This window comes from Lissotriton helveticus, chromosome 5_1, assembly GCF_964261635.1.
Source record: "Lissotriton helveticus chromosome 5_1, aLisHel1.1, whole genome shotgun sequence".
Classification (NCBI taxonomy): domain Eukaryota; kingdom Metazoa; phylum Chordata; class Amphibia; order Caudata; family Salamandridae; genus Lissotriton; species Lissotriton helveticus.
This window is the reverse complement of record NC_136065.1, coordinates 1,046,211,330-1,046,230,236: the sequence shown is the minus strand read 5'-3', so window position 1 is coordinate 1,046,230,236 and position 18,907 is coordinate 1,046,211,330. Positions and strand designations below refer to the sequence as shown.

The following is an 18,907-nucleotide window of genomic DNA, read 5'->3' as shown; positions in this document are numbered from 1 at the left end:
CCTGCCCACCTCCGTTGTAGTTTCCGTTACGTTGCGTTCCGCTGTCCAATGGGACAGCCACTGGAGTTGTGCTGCCAGGAAGTATGACTCAAACGATGGAGCTCTGAGGCCTACCTCTGTAGTGGGTAACTGTAATTTGCTAAGTGCTACTCTGTGCCGGCCATTTCCCCATATGAGAGTTGTGAGCAAGGTGTCCAGTTCCAGGAAAAAGGACCTGGGTGGGATCACCGGGAGATTGGTAAAGTGATAAAGTAGTCTGGGTACCATTACCATTTTCACCAGGGCTACTCGACCGATGGGTGCCAAGGGCAGCGCTTTCCAGAAGGCCACAGCTGATCGTAGACCAGCCAACGTCTTGCGGTGGTTGCCTTCATACAAGTCAGCCGGAGATTGGTACAGGCGCACCCCCAGGTATCGGGGGGCCGCGCCGCTCCAATGTATCGATTGGGTGCCTAATGTCACGGTGTGTGGCGCCAGATGGGGCCCCAGTGGGTATACAGTTAACTTATCCCAGTTAATCTTAAGCCCTGAGAGAGCGGCGAAAGCCTGCAAGGTATCCCATATTGGAGTCAGATCCTCTCTCACGTCACGGATGTATATCAACAAGTCGTCAGCGTATAAGGATACGCAGTGCGTCGTCCCTGCCATCGGAATCCCCCAGGCTACACCCTCCCATCGTAGACGTACGGCCAAAGGTTCAACCGCTAACGCAAACAGGAGGGGGGAGAGAGTACACCCCTTCCTGGTTCCTCTCTCAATTGGGAAGGGATCTGAAATAAGCCTGCCGAGTTTGACCCTGGAAGTGAGCCCTCTGTACAGGAGTTGTGTATACGCCATGAGGACCTGGCCATAATTCAGAGTCTGGAGGACTGCGAACAGATGTGGCCACAGCAGTGTGTCAAATGCCTTTTCTAGATCGAATATAAGGCATGCTGCTCGGGGGAACCTGCCCTGTACTCCCTCCTGTATATGAAAAAGCCGCCTTAGATTGTGGCAGGTGTTTCGTCCTGGCACGAATCCGCACTGATCGGGGTGGATTAAGGTGGGTATGAGTTGGCTATATCGGTCGGCCAAGATCTTCCCCAGGATTTTACAGTCCGCATTGAGGAGTGTGATGGGTCTGTACGATGAGGGGTGTATGGGGTCTCTGTGGGGCTTTAGAAAAGTCACCATAATGGATTCTCTGAATGATGCGAGCAGGATCCCTGTGGATAGGGCTTCCTCGTACATGAGGCCGAGATGGGGCACTGTCTGGGCCTTGAATGTGCTATAGTATTCCAGCGGGAACCCATCCATCCCTGGTGATTTCTTGCGTGCTAGGGACCCGATGGCATGCTTGATCTCTGAGGCTGTGATTTTGCTATCTAAGTCTCGTTGATCCGCTGGAGATATGGTGGGGAGTCCGTGTCCGCCTAGGAAGTGTTGTAGCGTGATATGTGGCGCTGGTTCAGGGTTGCGGTATATGTTAGTGTACGAGGTGCGGAAAATGTTGAGGATGTCAAGTTGCGACTAGTGCAGCCTGCCTGTGCCGTCCAGCAGCTCCGTGATGGGTTGTGGGGTCGTGTCTTGTTTGGCCATCCAAGCTAGGAGGGCGCCCGCTCTATTACCCTCCTTGTGTACCCGGGTTGCATATAAACGGAAGTTGTATTTCCGTAGGTCTCGGAGTGTCTCCGCATGCGCTAGTTTCGCTGCCCCCATTTGTTCTGGGGTGACCCCTCCCCGATCCGAATCTCGGGATAGTCCCGCTAACGCCAACTCTGCCTCGCTCAATGCCCGCTCCAGATTCCTCCGCACCCCCACCACCTGCTGAATGCAATGTCCGCGTGCGGTGACCTTGTATGCGTCCCACTCTACGCCTCCCGAGGAGGCAGAGCCCGCGTTGCGCTGAAAGTGTGCATTTATGAAATCCCCGTGTGAGTGGCAAAAGGCCTGATCGGTGAGGCATTCCTGGGGGAGCCACCACGTGGGTCCGGGGGGTGGGGAGGCCGCCAGCGCAGGGTCACCGTGTGTGCGTCGTGATCCGATACTATGCGCCCAAGGTAGTCAGTGTGCTGTACTTTCTGCAGGAGCGTTGGGGAGCATAAGAATCTGTCCAGGCGTACCCTAAGATCGTGTGGGATGGAATGGAAGGAGTACAGCCTAGCCGTGGGGTTCCGCGCTCTCCAAATGTCTGTCAGTGCCCATCTCTCCACCCATCTACGGAAGCATTCTGTTTGTTTGTGCGCCGGGGAGCGTTGCGTGGGGGGGGTGATCTGTCTAGGACTAAGTCTAGCGTACAGTTGTAATCCCCTCCCAGGATCCATGGAATCGCGGTAAAGCGGGCCAGGACCCCGGTCAGTTCCTCCCTGAACCTGTCCTGCTCTGTGTTCGGGGCGTATATGCTACCGATTAGTATTGGCTGGCCCTCTATGAGGCCGCTGATAAGGGCGTATCTCCCACCACTGTCTACCAGTCTGCTTTGTTCTCTAAATGGCACACCAGGCCGTATCCACACCAGGGCACCCCTTGCGAAGGCGGAGTATTTTGTGGCGCATATAATCCCCTGCCATTTCTGATGAAGTCGGCCCACCTCTTGGTCTGTTAGGTGGGTCTCCTGGAGGAGGGCCACCTGTGCATGTTGTTGTTTGATGTAGGCGTATATGGAGTAACTTTTTGTGGCTTTGTGCATCCCTCGGACGTTTAATGTCACTAATTTAAAATCAGAGTGTGGTGTTGTGGGTGTCATAGGTCAGAGGTATCATGTGAGGGTGCCGTAGACCACCCGCCCCCCATCCGTCCCCCGCCCCACCCCTGACCCCCACCCACCAAACGGCCCACGCCCCGGCCAACCATTTCTATGTCCAATCACCACACTTTGACTAGGAAATCTCTGTTGCACATGGGGGATACATTTTAACTCCGGGAAACATTCCCAACTAGGGGGACCTATCGCACGGGGCAATACGTCCAAACAGTGGAACATGGAAGTCCGTTAGTACGTTGCTGTGGGGTAGTGGCCGGGTCTTCTCCCAGGTGCCGCCGGCGCCGCTGTCAAGAGAGATTGTCTATGGAAGTGGTTCCTCTATCATCTTGAGTGTCGCCTGATAGGACCGAGGCGGCCCGACTGTGCCCCAGCCGCGCCCGGGACCTCGTCGACTGGTCTAATCCCTACTGCAGCGTTCCGAGCCGCCCGGGGCCGCACAGCTTTGGTTGAGTAACTGCAAGGTGATCTCCGTGTGTCTGTTCGTGTTACATCAGCAAGTCTGAAGTTTGGGGTGTCACCTTTGGGGGAGTCTGGGACCCCTCTCGAGAGGCCCGGGCGTCGCTGGTTTCTTCCTCTGAGCTAAACAGATGCGGCCCTTTATCCATGTCCGATCCCGCTTTCGTGGGGTCGAGTGCAGCCACAGCCGCTAGGGCTTTTCTGCGCTCCGCGTGGATCTGGGTGAGGTCTGGGGAGCCGCTCCCTGTTGGTGTGGATCGGGAGCTGAGTTGCGTCAGAGTTACCCTACGGTGCTGTCACCGCGGTCTTCGCTCCGGTGGATTGTTCTACGACCCCGCCAGCGTCGGATGGCGCGGGATGTGCTGCTCACCCCAGGCGTCCACGGCCTTCGGGTCGGTGAAGAAGTGCGTGGTGCCTCCGTTGATGATCTTGAGCTTGGCCGGGAACAAGAGGGCATATTGGATATTCTTTTGCCGGAGAGTCCGCTTACCAGCCTGGAAGGTGGCTCGTTGCTGTTGCACGGCTCTGGAATAGTCAGGGAAGAGCATGACTTGTTTGTCCTCCACTTGAAGCCGCCCGTGTGTTCTGGCCGCTCGCAGAATTGCGTCCCTGTCTCTGAAGTGGAGGAGTTTCAGTAGGAACGGTCGTGGGGGTAGGCCCGGTTTAGGCCTGCGCGCAGGGACTCGGTGCGCTCGTTCCACTGAGAAGAAGGGGGTCAGGTCTGTGGCCGGTGTGAAAGTTTGAATCCAGTCTGTGATGTATTGAATGGGGTAAGTCCCTTCCGCCCCCTCTGGTATGTTCATGACGCGGATGTTGCTCCTTCGAGAACGCCCTTCCAAATCGTCCGCTTTGTATTCCAGAGTTTTGAGTCTGGATTGGAGGTCAGCAATGTCGCGATGGTGTTGTTGGACCTGCGGGTTAAGCGTTTGCAGCTCTTGTTCCCCCTGGGAGACCTTATCCGATAATTTCCTGTGGTCATCACGAAGAAGATTGAGGTCCGTCGCTAGAGAGTCGAATTTGTGTTCCATCGCCACTCTGGAGTGTTCCATGGCTGCCAGCACTTGATCCAGTTTACTGGACATGGAATCCGCCTTGTCCTGTTCATCTCGCTGTGTGGTCAGAGTCGTAACTTGGTCCTGCAGTTTCTGTGGGTCTGCACTCGGCGCAGCTCCTGCCGTTCTGCGACCCATCTTGGGTGGCAAGGGGGTCTCCGCTGGATGACGCAGGGGCGGCAGCGGGGCGCGCGCCACAATCCTCAGGGCATGGGGGTGTTGGTTTTCACCGCAGAGATTCGTCTCTTCCCTCAAAGTTGCCGCCCGCTGTAACGCTGCAAGGCCCAGTCGAGGGGCGCCCCCGGTGTCGGCGACGCGTTATGCCCCGTAGTCTCCGTGCAATTGATGTTCTCCCGGCGGGGTGGCGGGCAGGTCGGAGGTCGCTACGATGGGCCCACCCCAGGGTCGCCGCAGGGGTGGGCTATGCTCCCCAGCTCTCAAGCCTCTTCACGGCAATGGGTCCGCAACCAGGTACCCCCCCCAACGACAGCTCCGTCTAATATCCAGCAGCGCGACAGGGGTCGAGGTCGTGCCCAAGGTCTCGCAGGGAGGGGGGCACGGTCGCCACCACTAAGGGGCAACTCTCAGGGTGTCTGGTTGTCCCGGGGTGACGCGCGCCCCACCTCAGCAATGTCCGCGGTATGCAGCGTCGCCTGGGGCAGTGAAGCCACCTGTCGGGGGATGGGCCACTTGCAGTAGTTCAGTCTATTCTGGTCTCGCAGGCCCCACTGGTGGAATGAGCTGGTCTCCCCAGCCGCTCCGCCTCCTCACCTGGTGTTCTGCAGTGGGCGCTCCTCCGGGACTCCTCAGCCGCCACCCAGCCGGGAAGTGCGGCACTCGAGCGCCGCTGCTCCGCCCCGCGGCCGCCACCCCACTAGTCCACACACGGGGAGCCACCGTCGAGCGCCACAGGGCCGTTCCACACCCGCTCCAGGCCACCTCGGAAGGCCCAGCCAGCCTCCGCAGTCCCCGATGGCTCCACCACTTGCCATGGGGTCCTTAGAGATGTCGCCGGGGGTAGGTAGCTCGCCTTACATTCCGCTGGTAGTCCAAGCCGGGCCGGGCCGTAGGAAGCAGGGGCCCGCTCCGTGGGGGATGGCCTGCCTCCGGCAACAAAGTCCACCCAGGGTGTCACTAGTCGCTCCGCCGATTTGGAGCTCAAGGGGTCGCAGCGTCCGTCTTCTCGCCTCCGTCACCTCGCCTCCGTCACCTCACCTCCCCATCGCTCACCCGTCCATGGGAGTCATGCTTTGGTTCCCCAGCCGTTGCTGCGCTGTCACCGCCGCTCTACCCGGCGGGAGCCATTTTGCCCGGCCGCGCACGGGGAGTAACGGCGGGCGTCGGGAACTCGTCCCGAGCCCTCCCCAAGGGCCGCAGTCACCTCCAGGCTGCCTCCGGTCGTTTTGCCGGTTATGTGCGCCCTCGAGGCTTTAGTTGCGTGGCAGAGGATCACATGGGCAGCATTTGAAGCGGGCCGGCCGCCGGAGCCTCAGGAAGACCGGTCCGCCATCTTAGGCGGCTTAGCCATGCCCCCCTCGGAAGCTTTTAATATCTATATGATCAAAGAAAATACATACAGCTTCAGCGCTGGAAACCAGAACTGGGGTGGTCTGACTTCATTTCAGTATTGTGAATGTAATTGTCTTAAGTCTAAACATCTTCATGCTGATGGATGCTTTTACCGCAGATTCCTCACTTTTAGAATATCCCCATGTTCCAGAGTGGATTTGGTGAATTCTTCAGCATTGCTCTGGCGTGCTGGTAAGTGACACCCTGTGGCTGTATGTGACTCCCTAACACCCCAGAGGTGACAGAAGGAAGCCTTAAAAAAGTGCCAGCCCTAAACGCTGACGTCGGTTTCTTGCATGTTTTCCTTCGGTCCCCTCAGACGTGGAGCGTAAAATACTTTGTGCAAGGCACTGTGTTGATTCCTTACTTGGGACCTTCATGGATGGTAAAGAGGCACTCCACAGAACGGTTGAGGTGGGAAGAGTAGTAAGGAGTCTGTAGCTACAGTATCCACCAGATAGAGCATTACCAACTGTAAGTAACGTATTCTTCTGATGGGATACTTTTAACTGCAGATTCCCCACCTTTAGAATACATACCATAGCAGTATCTCTCAAAGGTGGAGAGTTTTGGGTGTGGACAAAAAGTCCTGCAGAACTAAACGTGCAAAGTGACCTTCCCACTGGACCCAACTGTCATGCCAGTAGTGTTTTGTGAACATATGCACTGACCTACAAATCGCAGCCTGGCAAATGTCTAGACCAGACTTGTCAAAGTAATTGAGGCTGCCTTGGCCCTGGTGGAATAAGCCCACAGGCCATCAGGGGGCTGCTTCTTGGTCAGTATCTAGCAGATTTTGATGCAGCGAACTATCCATGTTCAAAGTGTCCTCTTTTGCACTGCCTTGCCTTTGCACAGAAAATCCCACAAAGAGCAAATCATCCACACAATTCTCCTTTATTCAGTCAATGTAAAAGCTCAGCACCCCCCTAGGGCCCAGGTGATACCGTCTCTCTTGCTCTTTTATGAGGTAAGGTGGGGCAAAAAGAAAACTGCTGGAAGAGCGCTTGGTTGGCCAATATGGAAGAGAGTCGTGACCTTTCATAGGAAGAATGCCTGGGTCCCCAGTACCGATTTGTCCAGAAAGAATGTGGTGTAGAGCAGTTGTACCGAAAGCGCCTTCAGTTCAACCATGCTGCCTAATGCCAATGAGGTACACAATTTTAAGTGTCAAAAGTCTTAAGGAACAGCTGTGTATAGGAGCGAAGGGCATGCACATGACAAATGTGAAGACTGGGGGAAACATGAGTCAACCTCTTATAAAATGCATTATAAATGGTGACTAAAATAAAGAGGGTTTGCCAGGTAAATAAAGAAAAGTTGCTATGACTGACAATACATTTTTCACAGTGCCCTCCATATGGTCTTGCTGGGCTAATGAAGTAGCAAACAAAGGAATACAAGTCTAGCTTGCAAGGAGTTAGTGTTTCAAACACCACACCTAGCAACAAATTTGTCCCAGCGTAGATCGAGTTAATGGAAGGGCATCTGACCGCATGGATGACATCTACCACACTGGCTGGCAAGTCTTAACACATTTAGCTGCCACCACTCAACATCCACGCCTAGAGGTGTAGTTTGTGGAGACTTGAACGTAAGACTCCAGCCTGTTGCTGAGACTGAAGATTCTCCTGAACTACATACCTTATGGAGGGCAAACGCTCAGAAGTTCTGGATAACACTCTCCTGGCCAAGTGACTGGCAATAAGAATGACAAGGCTCGGTCTGCCTTGATCTTTCTCAGAGCTCGAAGTAGGAGAGGCAGAAATACATAGAGGTGTCTTTCTTCCCATCCCAGCCGGAACACATCTGATAACATGTGCCTTGGAGGAAACTCCAGCATGCAGAATTGTTGAAACTGCATGTTCTCGATAGTAACAGATCTAGCCACTGTGTACCTCACTGCTTGAAGACCCTCTGTACCACCTCGGGATGAAGATGCCACTCGTGGTCTACCAGACAACACCTGCTTAGTTCAGCAAATTCTAGCATTCAGAGACCCTGGTAGGTGATTGGCGGGTAGGGAGATCTTCTGCTTGTCCGGCATCCCCAGAGGTGTAACGCCTCCTGACATAGGATCCTGGACCCCACTCCGCCCTACTTGTTGCAGTACCATAGAGCGGTCATGGTGCCATAAGGACCTGCACCAGCATCCCTTTGATGGACTGCAGAAAGACTTTCAGGACAGAGTGCCCAATGCACCCGAGGATTGATATGGATCTGGGCAAGAGAGAGAGATTGGCCTGCTGCTAGTCAGACTGGTGTTGTCTGCCACCATAGAAGATCTTGATCTTTTTTCCTGCACTATCTGGATGAAGTTGGAGCATTTCTGATGCTGAGCCCACTTGGATATTAGGTGCCACTGCAGGACTCTCATAGGCAACCTGGCATTTAGAATGAGGAGGATGGCCAGGAGACCAAGAAGGGTCAGTGCCAGTCTCACCAAGACCCAGGACCGGCCCTGAAACATCAGATCAGAGAGATATGTCAAAACATGTCCTCTCAACCTCCGAAGATGGGCAGTGACAACTGCCATCACATTTGTGAACACCCGAGGGACCGAGGTAAAGCTGAAAGGAAGCATGGCAAATTAACAGTATTTCTGGCCCATTTTGAACTGTAGGTCAGTATATGGAAATATATATGCTGCAAGTCCAAGGATGCCATCCAGTCTCCTGTATCTAGAGCTTGGGGAACATCTGAGCCTGATTGAACAGATTCAACCTGTCCTGCCTCAGAAAGGCGTTTAACGGACAGAGGTCCAAAATAGGCCTAAGTCCTCAGTCCTTCACCATAACATGGAAGTAACATGAGTAGAATCCTCCCCCTCTCTCCGAGTCGAGCACTCATTCGATGACCTCTTTGGACAACAAAATGTTTTTCTTGCATCAGAATTGCAGTGTAATCCTCGAAAGTTGCTCCAGTGCGCGAGAAAGATGGGATGGGGAGGAAAAGAAGAGCCGGGCATAGCCCCTGTGAACAATGTTAGATCCATCAATCAGACGTTGTGGGTCTCCAGTCGGGGAGGAAATGCTGTATTCTACCTGCACCCGGCCAGGCCTGTGACTGAAAGGGCAAATTAAAGCAGCTTGGTAGCCCTCCTATCAGGGAAGGATGCATTGGAGGACTGTCCCTGCTGAAAGGAATGGTTTCTGTTAGTGTACGTCCTCAGCTTCCAAAGGACATGGTTGGTTAAAGTAAATTTTCCTTTATGAACAAAAGCATCTTGTGTATAACCTTGTAACCTTATAACCCTGTAAAACCTTATGTTTAAGAAACAAGCATTGGCATAGCCAATAGGTCTCGCCTTTAGTTATGCAGCACACTATCCTTGGTGCAACAACATCAACTGTTGCATGGCTAAACACTTATAAGGTCCCAAGCCGAGACCTATTGGCTATGCCAATGCTTGTTGAACCAGGCCTGCAAGCCTGGCAGCGCCTGTACCTGAGGGGGCCCTCTCTCTGCATTAGATGTCCGCTGCGAAGTTGAGTGCAGCGACACCAGACTCCCCAAAGAAAGAGACTAAGAAATATGATTTATTATATTGAGATAAGCAGTGTTATCTGTTGTCGGCTAATCCATAAGGACCCATAGATATGTAGTGTAAGAGCCTAGATAACAAACTTCTAAGTCAAAAGGGCTTCAAATAATGATAAAAATACATTTTATATAGTGCCTCATATCACACTTTTTCTGTTTTTAAGCCTTTCAAAAAGCAAGGGGTTCTGTTACCCTATCAAACGATGCTCAGATTACCAATCTCTAAACAATGGAAGGCTGGATTCGAATGTGTGACCTGCAAGTCATGGTTTACGTTAGTAGTGAGCCTTCAACTCGCTGAGCCATGAAGTAGACAGGCACTGTCATCGACAGTGCGGGATCTTTGAATTTCGGTCTTCCCCCTTCTTTGGACTTGGAATAATGCCCTGCACTACCCTGACATGCTGCGTTAGTCTAATAAAAGCTATCTGTGTACTGGGTACTCGGATCCGCCGAACATTAAAGAGTGAAAGCAGGGTCCATTGCATGGGGGCAGATGGAGGTTCAATTAACACGTGACGCAGAAAACTGAGGAAGCGCCTTAAGGGGATAGCCATAATATTTAACAGTCGTACTCCACTCACACAAGTATCAGAGTGAAAAGATATGTTTTATTGTTGTATGACGCTGTATAACCAATTTATTAAAAGGCGTGCACTCCTTTTCGTACCACTTGCAATCTATAGCACCTCAGCCTTGGAGAATGTATTAGAAAAGTTTACACCACTGGAGAACTAGGACAGAAATTAAATTCTTCCATAAATGTAACCCTAAAATTTAACAACAAAAAAGTATTCATGGGGTTATAGTGTCCTCTAGTGGCACGTCAAAACAATGCTGGAATAGATCTCGGGATGCATCTATGTAGTAAATACAAAGATGATCGGAAAGATGAGAAATTGGAAAAATAAAGAGGAAAGGAAGCAAAGGGCGTAGACGAGCTGGGAAATAGAAAGAATTGGGTACAAAAATGGGAAAAGAAATTAATGAAATGAGGAAGAACAAGCATTGGCCGTGCGGATTGCATATATGGGGGCTGCAGGGGAAGAGGCAGAGGGAGTTGTGAGCGCTCCGCGCGAAAGCACTTAATGAGCCATGACGGCTTGTAACTTTAAAACAAGGCTTCATGAGATAAGAAAGGGAGATGGCCGCTGCGCGCATTCATGCGCACATGCACGCAAGCTTTAGGCCAGGAAAAGCTTGTGGGTAGCACTTTGGAAATCCCCTTATTAAAAGTCGAGCACGATCGACCTAAAAAAGCAGCCATAGTTTGTTAAGTGTAACGCCAGCCTCCAGTATTGTGCCTTATCCAGAAATAGTTTGTTTCACATATTTATTGTACTGCCCAGATGTTCCTTAATGGACCTAGAGGCGTACGCTATGATTAACGCATTGTTCAGGTCTTTCGACTAAACCTTTCTGCTTCTGAAATGTATTCATAGGTATGTTTCCACTTGGTTTTCAGACTACTGCCTATGCTTTTCATTGTTCGGGGGGGAGGGGGGAACCTGATATTTAATTTAATGCACGTTTGGAAAGGTGCATTACATTATTCACAGGTATCTTTCCACCTGCCTTTGGAACTAGAGCTAATACTTTTCACCTTCTGCCGCAAACCGAACACCAGAAGATCTAAGATGACCATCTTTGCAAATGTGCATTACACATAGGATAGTTTTGCGTAGATTTTTAAATTCTCCAAAGATTAAAATATTGTATTCTGTTGTTTTTGGTCATTCATTAAGGCTCCTCTGTTAAACGGCAATTTTGCTTGGAGTATGAGGTCATTGAAGCCTTCTGACTTATCTCACTTGACTTCCCCGTGTTTTGACCCATACACCCCCATGTGCTTCCCTAGCTACTGACCAATTTAAAACCAAAGACATCTAGAGCTCCGAATTCTGTTAACACGGATTTTGTTGGACCCAAGCCCACATGTACCAAGGCTTGTTCTTCAACAGTCTCTTAAATCTCAAGTAATATTCAGAAAATAGATTTAATGCAAAGGCAGGTAAGTAAAGATGAACTGTTTCCCAGTAATGCACCTTGCTTACATATTTCAAGTGTACTCCCCAGAAGCTCTTTATATGTGAAATTTATTTTCGCTGTCGAGTAAAGGAAAGGTGTCTGGTAATAGAGTCTAATGGAACAGATCTCTTCACACAGGTGACATGGACTACGGTGCCAACTTAGGCGTTTAACATTTTGTCATTGTTTATATGTCATACACAGAAAACTAGAGTTCATTTTCAGTTCACTCTCCTCTCCCGGGCAAATTCTAGGGAGTTGTGAAATTAAGCAGTAATTTGTGGTGCTTAGAGCAAGGGATGCCATATTGCCCATAAAAGCAATGAAAACGTGTGCCCAATATCGTGGCTGCAGGAACTTCCCTGCCGAGTGTGCAAAACATTCTTGCACTGGCCTTGGTAAGCTGCATTCTGGTAACAGTAGTAATCCCGGGAAACGGGTGTCAAATTTGGGAGCGTGGTGTAGTGAACAGTATGCTTGAGTTGGCTATACAAATAAAAAAATCACAAAAACCATGTCCAATACATCTTCCGATTATGGGCATACAGGCAGTGTCTCCTCTTCCGCCACTTTGGATGCAATCACTTTCATTTCTTCAAGGAACACTCTTGGAGGGTATTAAAACGGTAGATTTGGACCGCTGATTCTTTTTGCATAGAAGCCGGAATAGAAGAAAACTCAGAGATAAAAAAAAGTGCAAGCATTCTAGATATTCAAAGCTTTTGCGCCCATTAATTTTTTGCTTGTCCCGAGGCAAATCAATGCAGACTCATTAAGCGTAAGCTCCGTGATAGGATTTGTCAGCGGGCAGGTGGATCTGATAGAGGAGGTGAGAAATGTGCACAGAGATTTTGAAGCTATTCATTTCAGTTGTAGGTGTTTAGACAACAGATCACTGAACTAGAGCAGACAGTCAAACCGGTTTAGCATTTTATATTTTTTGTGTAAAGGTGTAGTAGCAATGCTTTTGACGTCTGGCCTATACTATAGGTGGGAGTTTTGACGTACTATGGCGTCATCTTTGTAAATATCACTTAATTGGGGCAGCCTTTGTATGTGAGTGAATCTGTTGTTTTGTCATTTTTAGGCACTGGCTGACCCGCGTCCTGCTACCGTCTGCTCACTCACCTGATGGAGATGGGCTGGTCTGGAACACACCTTCCTGCATCTCGTCCAAGCCAGCATCCATTTTAGCGATTTGATGCCGTCAAGGATTTGAAAGCGGATGAGCTCCGGCTGCTCTCGCAACGGCTTTGAACACATTGCCTCTGATTCCTTTTCCGGCATTAAGCTGGTTTTGGTGCCACTGCAGTGTTGTGAAATAAGCAAGGCTGCTTATGTCTCTGAATCCCAAGTCATTGAAAAATCATGTGTTATTTGTACATCCGTGCGCAGGACCAAGTTACCTGTCGTTATTTCCTTATAAAGGGGAACATTAACCCTTGCGACGTAGGACGACGGAGTAGCCTGCTACATGGGGGCTAAGTACTGAAAGAGAAAACCACACAAAACAGTACTCCGAGGGCCTGGAAAATGCACCACCTACACTATTTTATGTCTTATAAATATGATCATCATGGGTTGTTACAAGTGCGAATGTGTGAACGAAAAGCACTTTTTCCTTGTCAGTCTTTAAAGCATTGTTTTATACTTTCAATAGTTTTATTTCGGGTGAAAGAGTAGTTTGGAAAGAAAGTCCTTGTAGATTAGTTATACTTTATGTGAATACCCTGGGAGGGTAAATTCATTTGTACTTTTTTTAAACCAACATATTTATCGCAGAAATCAGATTTGTCAATTGAAATCCAGGTCAACAAGTATCTTAACACACATCCACTGAGATGTATTCTTTTTCTAACGAACCTCCTTAATTTAGAAATGATCTAACAAACGAGGTTTTATTCTGTATCAGAAAAGAGTGCTATTTTGTTTTCATCTGTGAAATGCACCGAAGATGTGCTTTAGCATGGAGTCCCTGTTAGCCGTCTCCCTGCATTCCAAATATGAGACTCATGAGCCAGCGGGCACCAGTTGAAGTATGCCCTTTATAAACTGCCACTAGACAACAAGCAGTCTGCTCTCCCTGCCCTGTTACTGATGGTATTTTTAATTGCAAATTACTTTCCGAGTATTGCTTTCTCCATTTGCTGTTTTAGCTGCTGTCTGCTAATGATACAGACTCTTGGAAGTGACATGGTTTGGAGTCCTCCGGTGTCTCGTCACTTCTGTGCTGATGATGTTAGTGTGCTCTGCTCTGAAGTGGGAGCATCTGATTTGTGGTTTCTTCTCCTGCGCATCTACTGCCTGTTGCGTGTGTGTTAGGGAACTCCTGACAGTAGACTTTTGCTACTTCATTACCACCTGACGCTTCGTTCATCACTTTTTTGTCAATTAGGAAAGTCCTAAACTGTATAATTGTTCTTATTATTCCTGTCTTCATCTGGTGTTGTGTATGTTTTCATCTTATACAGTGAACGTCAGCCATGAAATTGGAGTAGATGGCCACCAGAAATGGACAGACACCAGTTCAGTTCTGTTGGGAAATACATTAATGGAAAAGTCAAGTGGAGTATGCTGTTTTAAAGTTAGATTTGAAAGGTGCGCCTACAGATGGTACTATGTCTAGAAATCAAGCATTTCTACCTTCCCCCAGTGATTGAAAATGGCAAACGTGCCGACTCTTTTGTGCAGGCAAATACATTCTGCTGTAGACAGAAATACTGCCTTACCTGCACACTACTGTGTAGGACGGCTGCGCGGATGATGACCCTGAAGTAGCTGCCAGATTTAAAGGGTGAGTCGTCATAACCTTTGCTCTTGTTGCTGCATCCATCTTGAAGCAACTGCTATGGTGTTACATTCAAAATGGTAAATTGATAAATGATGTATCTAAAGAGACGTCCTCTGCCATTCCACCCTCAAATTCCAATGGACTTGGGTTTACGATATATTGGTGAGCAAGAGCGAAGTTCTTGGTTTCGAGTCCTCTCTGTTGTATATTGAGAGCAGTTCACCTCACCAGCACCATAGCTTTGAAAAGTTGAGCTCTTCTTGGCGCTAAAAGACATTCCAGCTGCACTCGTCTGTGAAGAGTGGTGTACTCTTGAGCCTCAGTATTACTTACACGAAGTACCATCCGCTGTGTTTCTCTATTTCCAGTCTTTTTTGTTTCAAACACGCTTTTGCTGACTAGTACTTTTTAGTTTTGTAATAGGTAAAGTATAGTTGATCAATTAAGAACCTATAGTGGGTGACATTGTCTGAGGTGAATGTAACATTGTAAACTAGACATTCCAAATGATGCTAGCATTAGTTTGGAATTTAAAGCTCAGTTTTTCCGTGCCACAGGTGCTTCCTCTAGTGTTGCTATTTCTTAGCTAGACGACAAAGTACATAGTACAGTAAATTATATTTTCTGTACTGCAGTACACCATTTTGATTGTGTATTTATTTTATAGTGTATACAAATATGCTTGTGGACCTTGCATTTGGCAAGACCACCACAGGAAAAATAAAGAACTAAGTCATACTGCAGACAGTCACACATAAGGGGAAAGATTGGTGCATGCAGAAGAATGTCACTGGTAAAAGCCTCTGCACGCAGCATCAGTCAGGTATTTGAGAGAATACGATTGGGCAATGTCTGTTTAAGGCAGGTAGGGTTGTAGTGGCTTAGAAGAAGGTTCTGTAGACACTGATGTTTAGTGATCACGGGTCTTACACAGCCCTTAATGTCACTAGCATTCATGTACTAAAGGATCAGGACTGTCTGATTGGCAATTGACTGCGATTTGAGCGCCCTCTCCAGCATTGACTATGAAATTGTGTCCAATGTATTTACTCACTCCCAAACTGGGAAACAGCTGAGACCACTAACAATCGAATGAAGCGAACTCTGTATTGTCAACCAGTGGTTGCTTCCTCTGTATTGTAGTAGAGACACATTTTTCATCTTCTTTGGGAGATAATCACTTATTGAATATTATGACCTACTGACCATAGACAATTGTGTCATTGTCCACAGTCTGGAGTAGTTGGAGACATGAAGGTATTCTCTGCCCTAGGGTCACTCATGCAGACATTGACAATCAAGCGGATCATTTTGACAAGGGATAGAGTGCGCTTCAAATAAATCCGGAGACTTTTCATTTAATATTACCTTATAATTTCCCACTGGATAGCTGGGAAGGATACACCATTTATTTTCGCTTTTATAGAGTTACATTTGATACCACCATCCAACTTGTGAGGATTGAAACGGACTACACAAAGAGGTCGAGCAGCATTAGTGGTTTAGTCTCTCTTTATAGCTATTGCAATTACTGCTGGCAATATCTACTGCTTGCAGTAGGTCTCTTAGTGGCTGTTAGTTAATGTCAGTCTGTAAGCCGTAGGGCATGTTCTAAATATCATTGTTGTTTGGGAAAATGCTTTGTGATTGGTTTTGTTTTACATGAAACAAAACCTAAGAGAAGACAGCACAACAAATAAGCACATTTATCTACCAGCTGACAGTCTTCAAATTCCTTCACTGTATTGATACTCAGGTTTGATTTGCCGCCCCAGTCCAAAATTAAACCGCCAGTGTGAATCTAGGTTGGGAGTTTGACTGACATTCTTTAGTCCTCAAAAAATCAACAATAACTTGATTACCAATACTTTGGGGCGAGACTATAGTCACAGCCCTTAGCATCAAAATGAAGGCCCTTTGTATCATACTCTTTTAAAGTGGGTTATTATTGTATCCTAAACCTTTAACAAAGTGCTTCATTCCAAATTACTGACCGCTAATTGCAGTCTCCCATTCACACTGTCATCTTTTGGCAAAGTGCATAGCCTTGCTAAGTCCTGTGGTTTTTACTGGCAAAGCCTGGCATTAGTTGACACGGACATTAAGCAGAAATCGATAAATGCAGTAATTTAAGGTAGGATTGGCTTATACCAAAAACTATCATGTCCGATAAGTTGAATTAAAAACTCCGTTTGTAAACCATCTACTTTGATTTCTCGATGGAGCTAACTTAGGGTAGGCAGGCACTGTTGAATAGTGCCTCCTCAATTGTGATCTCCAGAAGTGGACACAATATGCACACTGTGACTTAGTCCAAGTCATTCAAACCTTCTTTTGACCAATGATAACACCATTCATAACATTTCAGTCTCCTAATCCCGCCCTTCAGGTATTTTTAGCCTTGTAGGCACAGGTTAGAATTATTGGAAGGCAGTTTCAAAGTGTTTTTGGAAGAACATGCATGTTTCATTTGCTCTTCAGTCATGGTTGCAGTCTCTTCTTTGTGTTCCAGTTCTCTGGAATGATTTTTGGAAGGATTTTGCTTCTCTCAGGGTGCATACTTTGGTTGGTGTTTATGTTATTGGACTATTTGCAGCCCTATGGGGCTGGTCTCCAGCAAAAGGGTAGTCAGGGTAGGTGACATCTAGACATACAACAACATTGACTGAAGGAGGCACTGGATCCAAGCATTTTGGTGCAGTTGCTCTAACCAGGGCTGCTACATCTCATAGTCAATCAAAGAGACATTTTAAGAGGCGCCTCTCTCCTTAAATTCCTTTTGTAGACTGTTTGGTTAGAGCGATCTGGGGTTTGACGCCGCCTTTTCTTTAGTCTCAAAGCATGGAACCGCACACGCCTTGTGCCATGCAGATTTATACAAACATTTTCAGAAGACCCTGTACTTCCAATTTTAGACACTTCTTAACCCCTATAAGAAATGCCAGCATCACTCGTAGCCTGTTACAGCATGGTACATTTCTGTGCAGGTGAGCGATTCTTTCCATTGGTGACAATTGGGCAATCATCCCTATTTATTGCCATTCGGCTGTCAACCATCAATCACATGGTGCATTTTAATTCACAACCCTAGCGTTCGATTGTGTACCTTAGCACACTGAATATTCGGTTTTGGGAAGTAGCTGGTATAGCAAAGCGCTCAGAAAATTGTGAAAGCATTCAAGTACTGATTTCATCAATAGCCCTTTGAGGTAGCAGGGTCAGCAACGAACTGGTGTGATAATTACCCCATGTCATAAAATCTAACTCTGCTGAATCGGAATAGAACGGGTTCGATAAATACCCAATTACGAGTTTTGGGGGGAATACCATGTAGGTCTTGGTGCTTACCGCATCAAAATCTGCATGTTCCAGTTAATACTGGCCATTCCCCCCCATAAATACTGGCATCCTAAATCTGCTGATATTTATCATAAAACTCATAATTGCGATGTGTGACGTAACAGGAGGTACTGTATAAATCGCAACCAACGAGGTTGCTCATAATGAGGGCTTAATTGTCTTCCATATAGTATTCATAATGGTGCCTGGATTCGGCTCTGCCACCCTAGACCGAATGTTAGCATCACTTTACAATTTCAGTCTCCCCACTGCCTTCGCCTCATCTAAGTTTCTGCATTTTTCTACCAATGTGATTGGTCACAGCGTGACCAACAGGAATGCTTAGATGGGCCGCGACCTTTAGAAACATGGGTCCCACAGAGGGACTGAGCATTTTTGTTCTCTTTTGATTGATGTTATACACAAAGTGTGAATCAGGAGAAATGCATTATGGCATCACTTTGGTGTCGTAAAATGTAACAAAATAAAGACTGTCCCCAATGAACAAGTGACATTCACAGGTCTTTGTTTTACAATGATTGCTACAGAACCGTTAGTAATATGTCCTCGTTCACAGCCAAGACCTGTCCTGCGAACTAGTTGCGTAATACTCCATGTATTTTACTAATTATATTTGTTGGTTATATTTTTTGTTGTACCCGAAAAAGATGGTAAATTAAGTTATAAAAGCTGTAAAACAAAATCTCATTCTCCGGCGTATTGAACGGCACATTTCTTTTTTGAAAGTGTTTGGTAGTTTTAAAATAAATGTTTTCTACCAATTTGAGTGCTGCCATGTACCTTTGTTACTCTATAAATGTTTTCGCCAATAGCTTTCCAAATGCAGTAGATATGTGAATTACTTTTAATCATTGACCCCACCCCCCACTGTGCGTTACTCCCATAGTGCTGCAAGTGCACAGATCATTTCAAGAAAACGTCTTCAGCAGCATTGTGCCATCTGATTCAAATGTGGTTATTTTTGCACAGTTTCTTAGGTGTGAGGGATGCACTCCGTGCCCGATTTTAAGTGCTGTGAAATTTCCCAATGTACGAAACTGCACCCACAACTTTCATTAACTTGGTGTGCAGTCACTTATAGGAGCGGTATTACTGCACTATTCTCAGTTCGCTCCTGAAGTGTGAGGAATTATCGTGTCAAATGTGTTGCCGTACCAATTTCCACTTTATGAATGTTCTTAAAGTCCTGAAGGTGTGGAAATACTGGATACGGAATTACAGCAATTCTCAGAATCCTGAGTAATTCAAGTGTAATACAAGTATTGCCTTTGCCAACATGTTTTAGTCCTGTTGTACACCAGCGTGGCTGCTTTACAGCATTGCTAAAAGTTTGTGGAGAAGCGTGGTCTGTTGGTGTAAAGTGTT

The 18,907-nt window shown here is 47.6% G+C and overlaps 1 protein-coding gene across 2 annotated transcripts in view; it reads left to right on the top strand.

The window, feature by feature from the left end:
* Nucleotides 1–18,305, top strand: part of ZDHHC16 (zDHHC palmitoyltransferase 16) — a 203,678-nt gene extending 185,373 nt beyond the window's left edge. For both annotated transcript variants that reach the window (XM_078643579.1, XM_078643580.1), the window contains one exon: nucleotides 12,479–18,305. In XM_078643579.1, the coding sequence (XP_078499705.1) occupies nucleotides 12,479–12,593 (115 nt within the window). In that variant the 3' untranslated portion in view covers nucleotides 12,594–18,305. The remainder of the gene's footprint in view (nucleotides 1–12,478) is intronic.
* The last annotated feature ends 602 nt before the right edge of the window (nucleotides 18,306–18,907 follow it).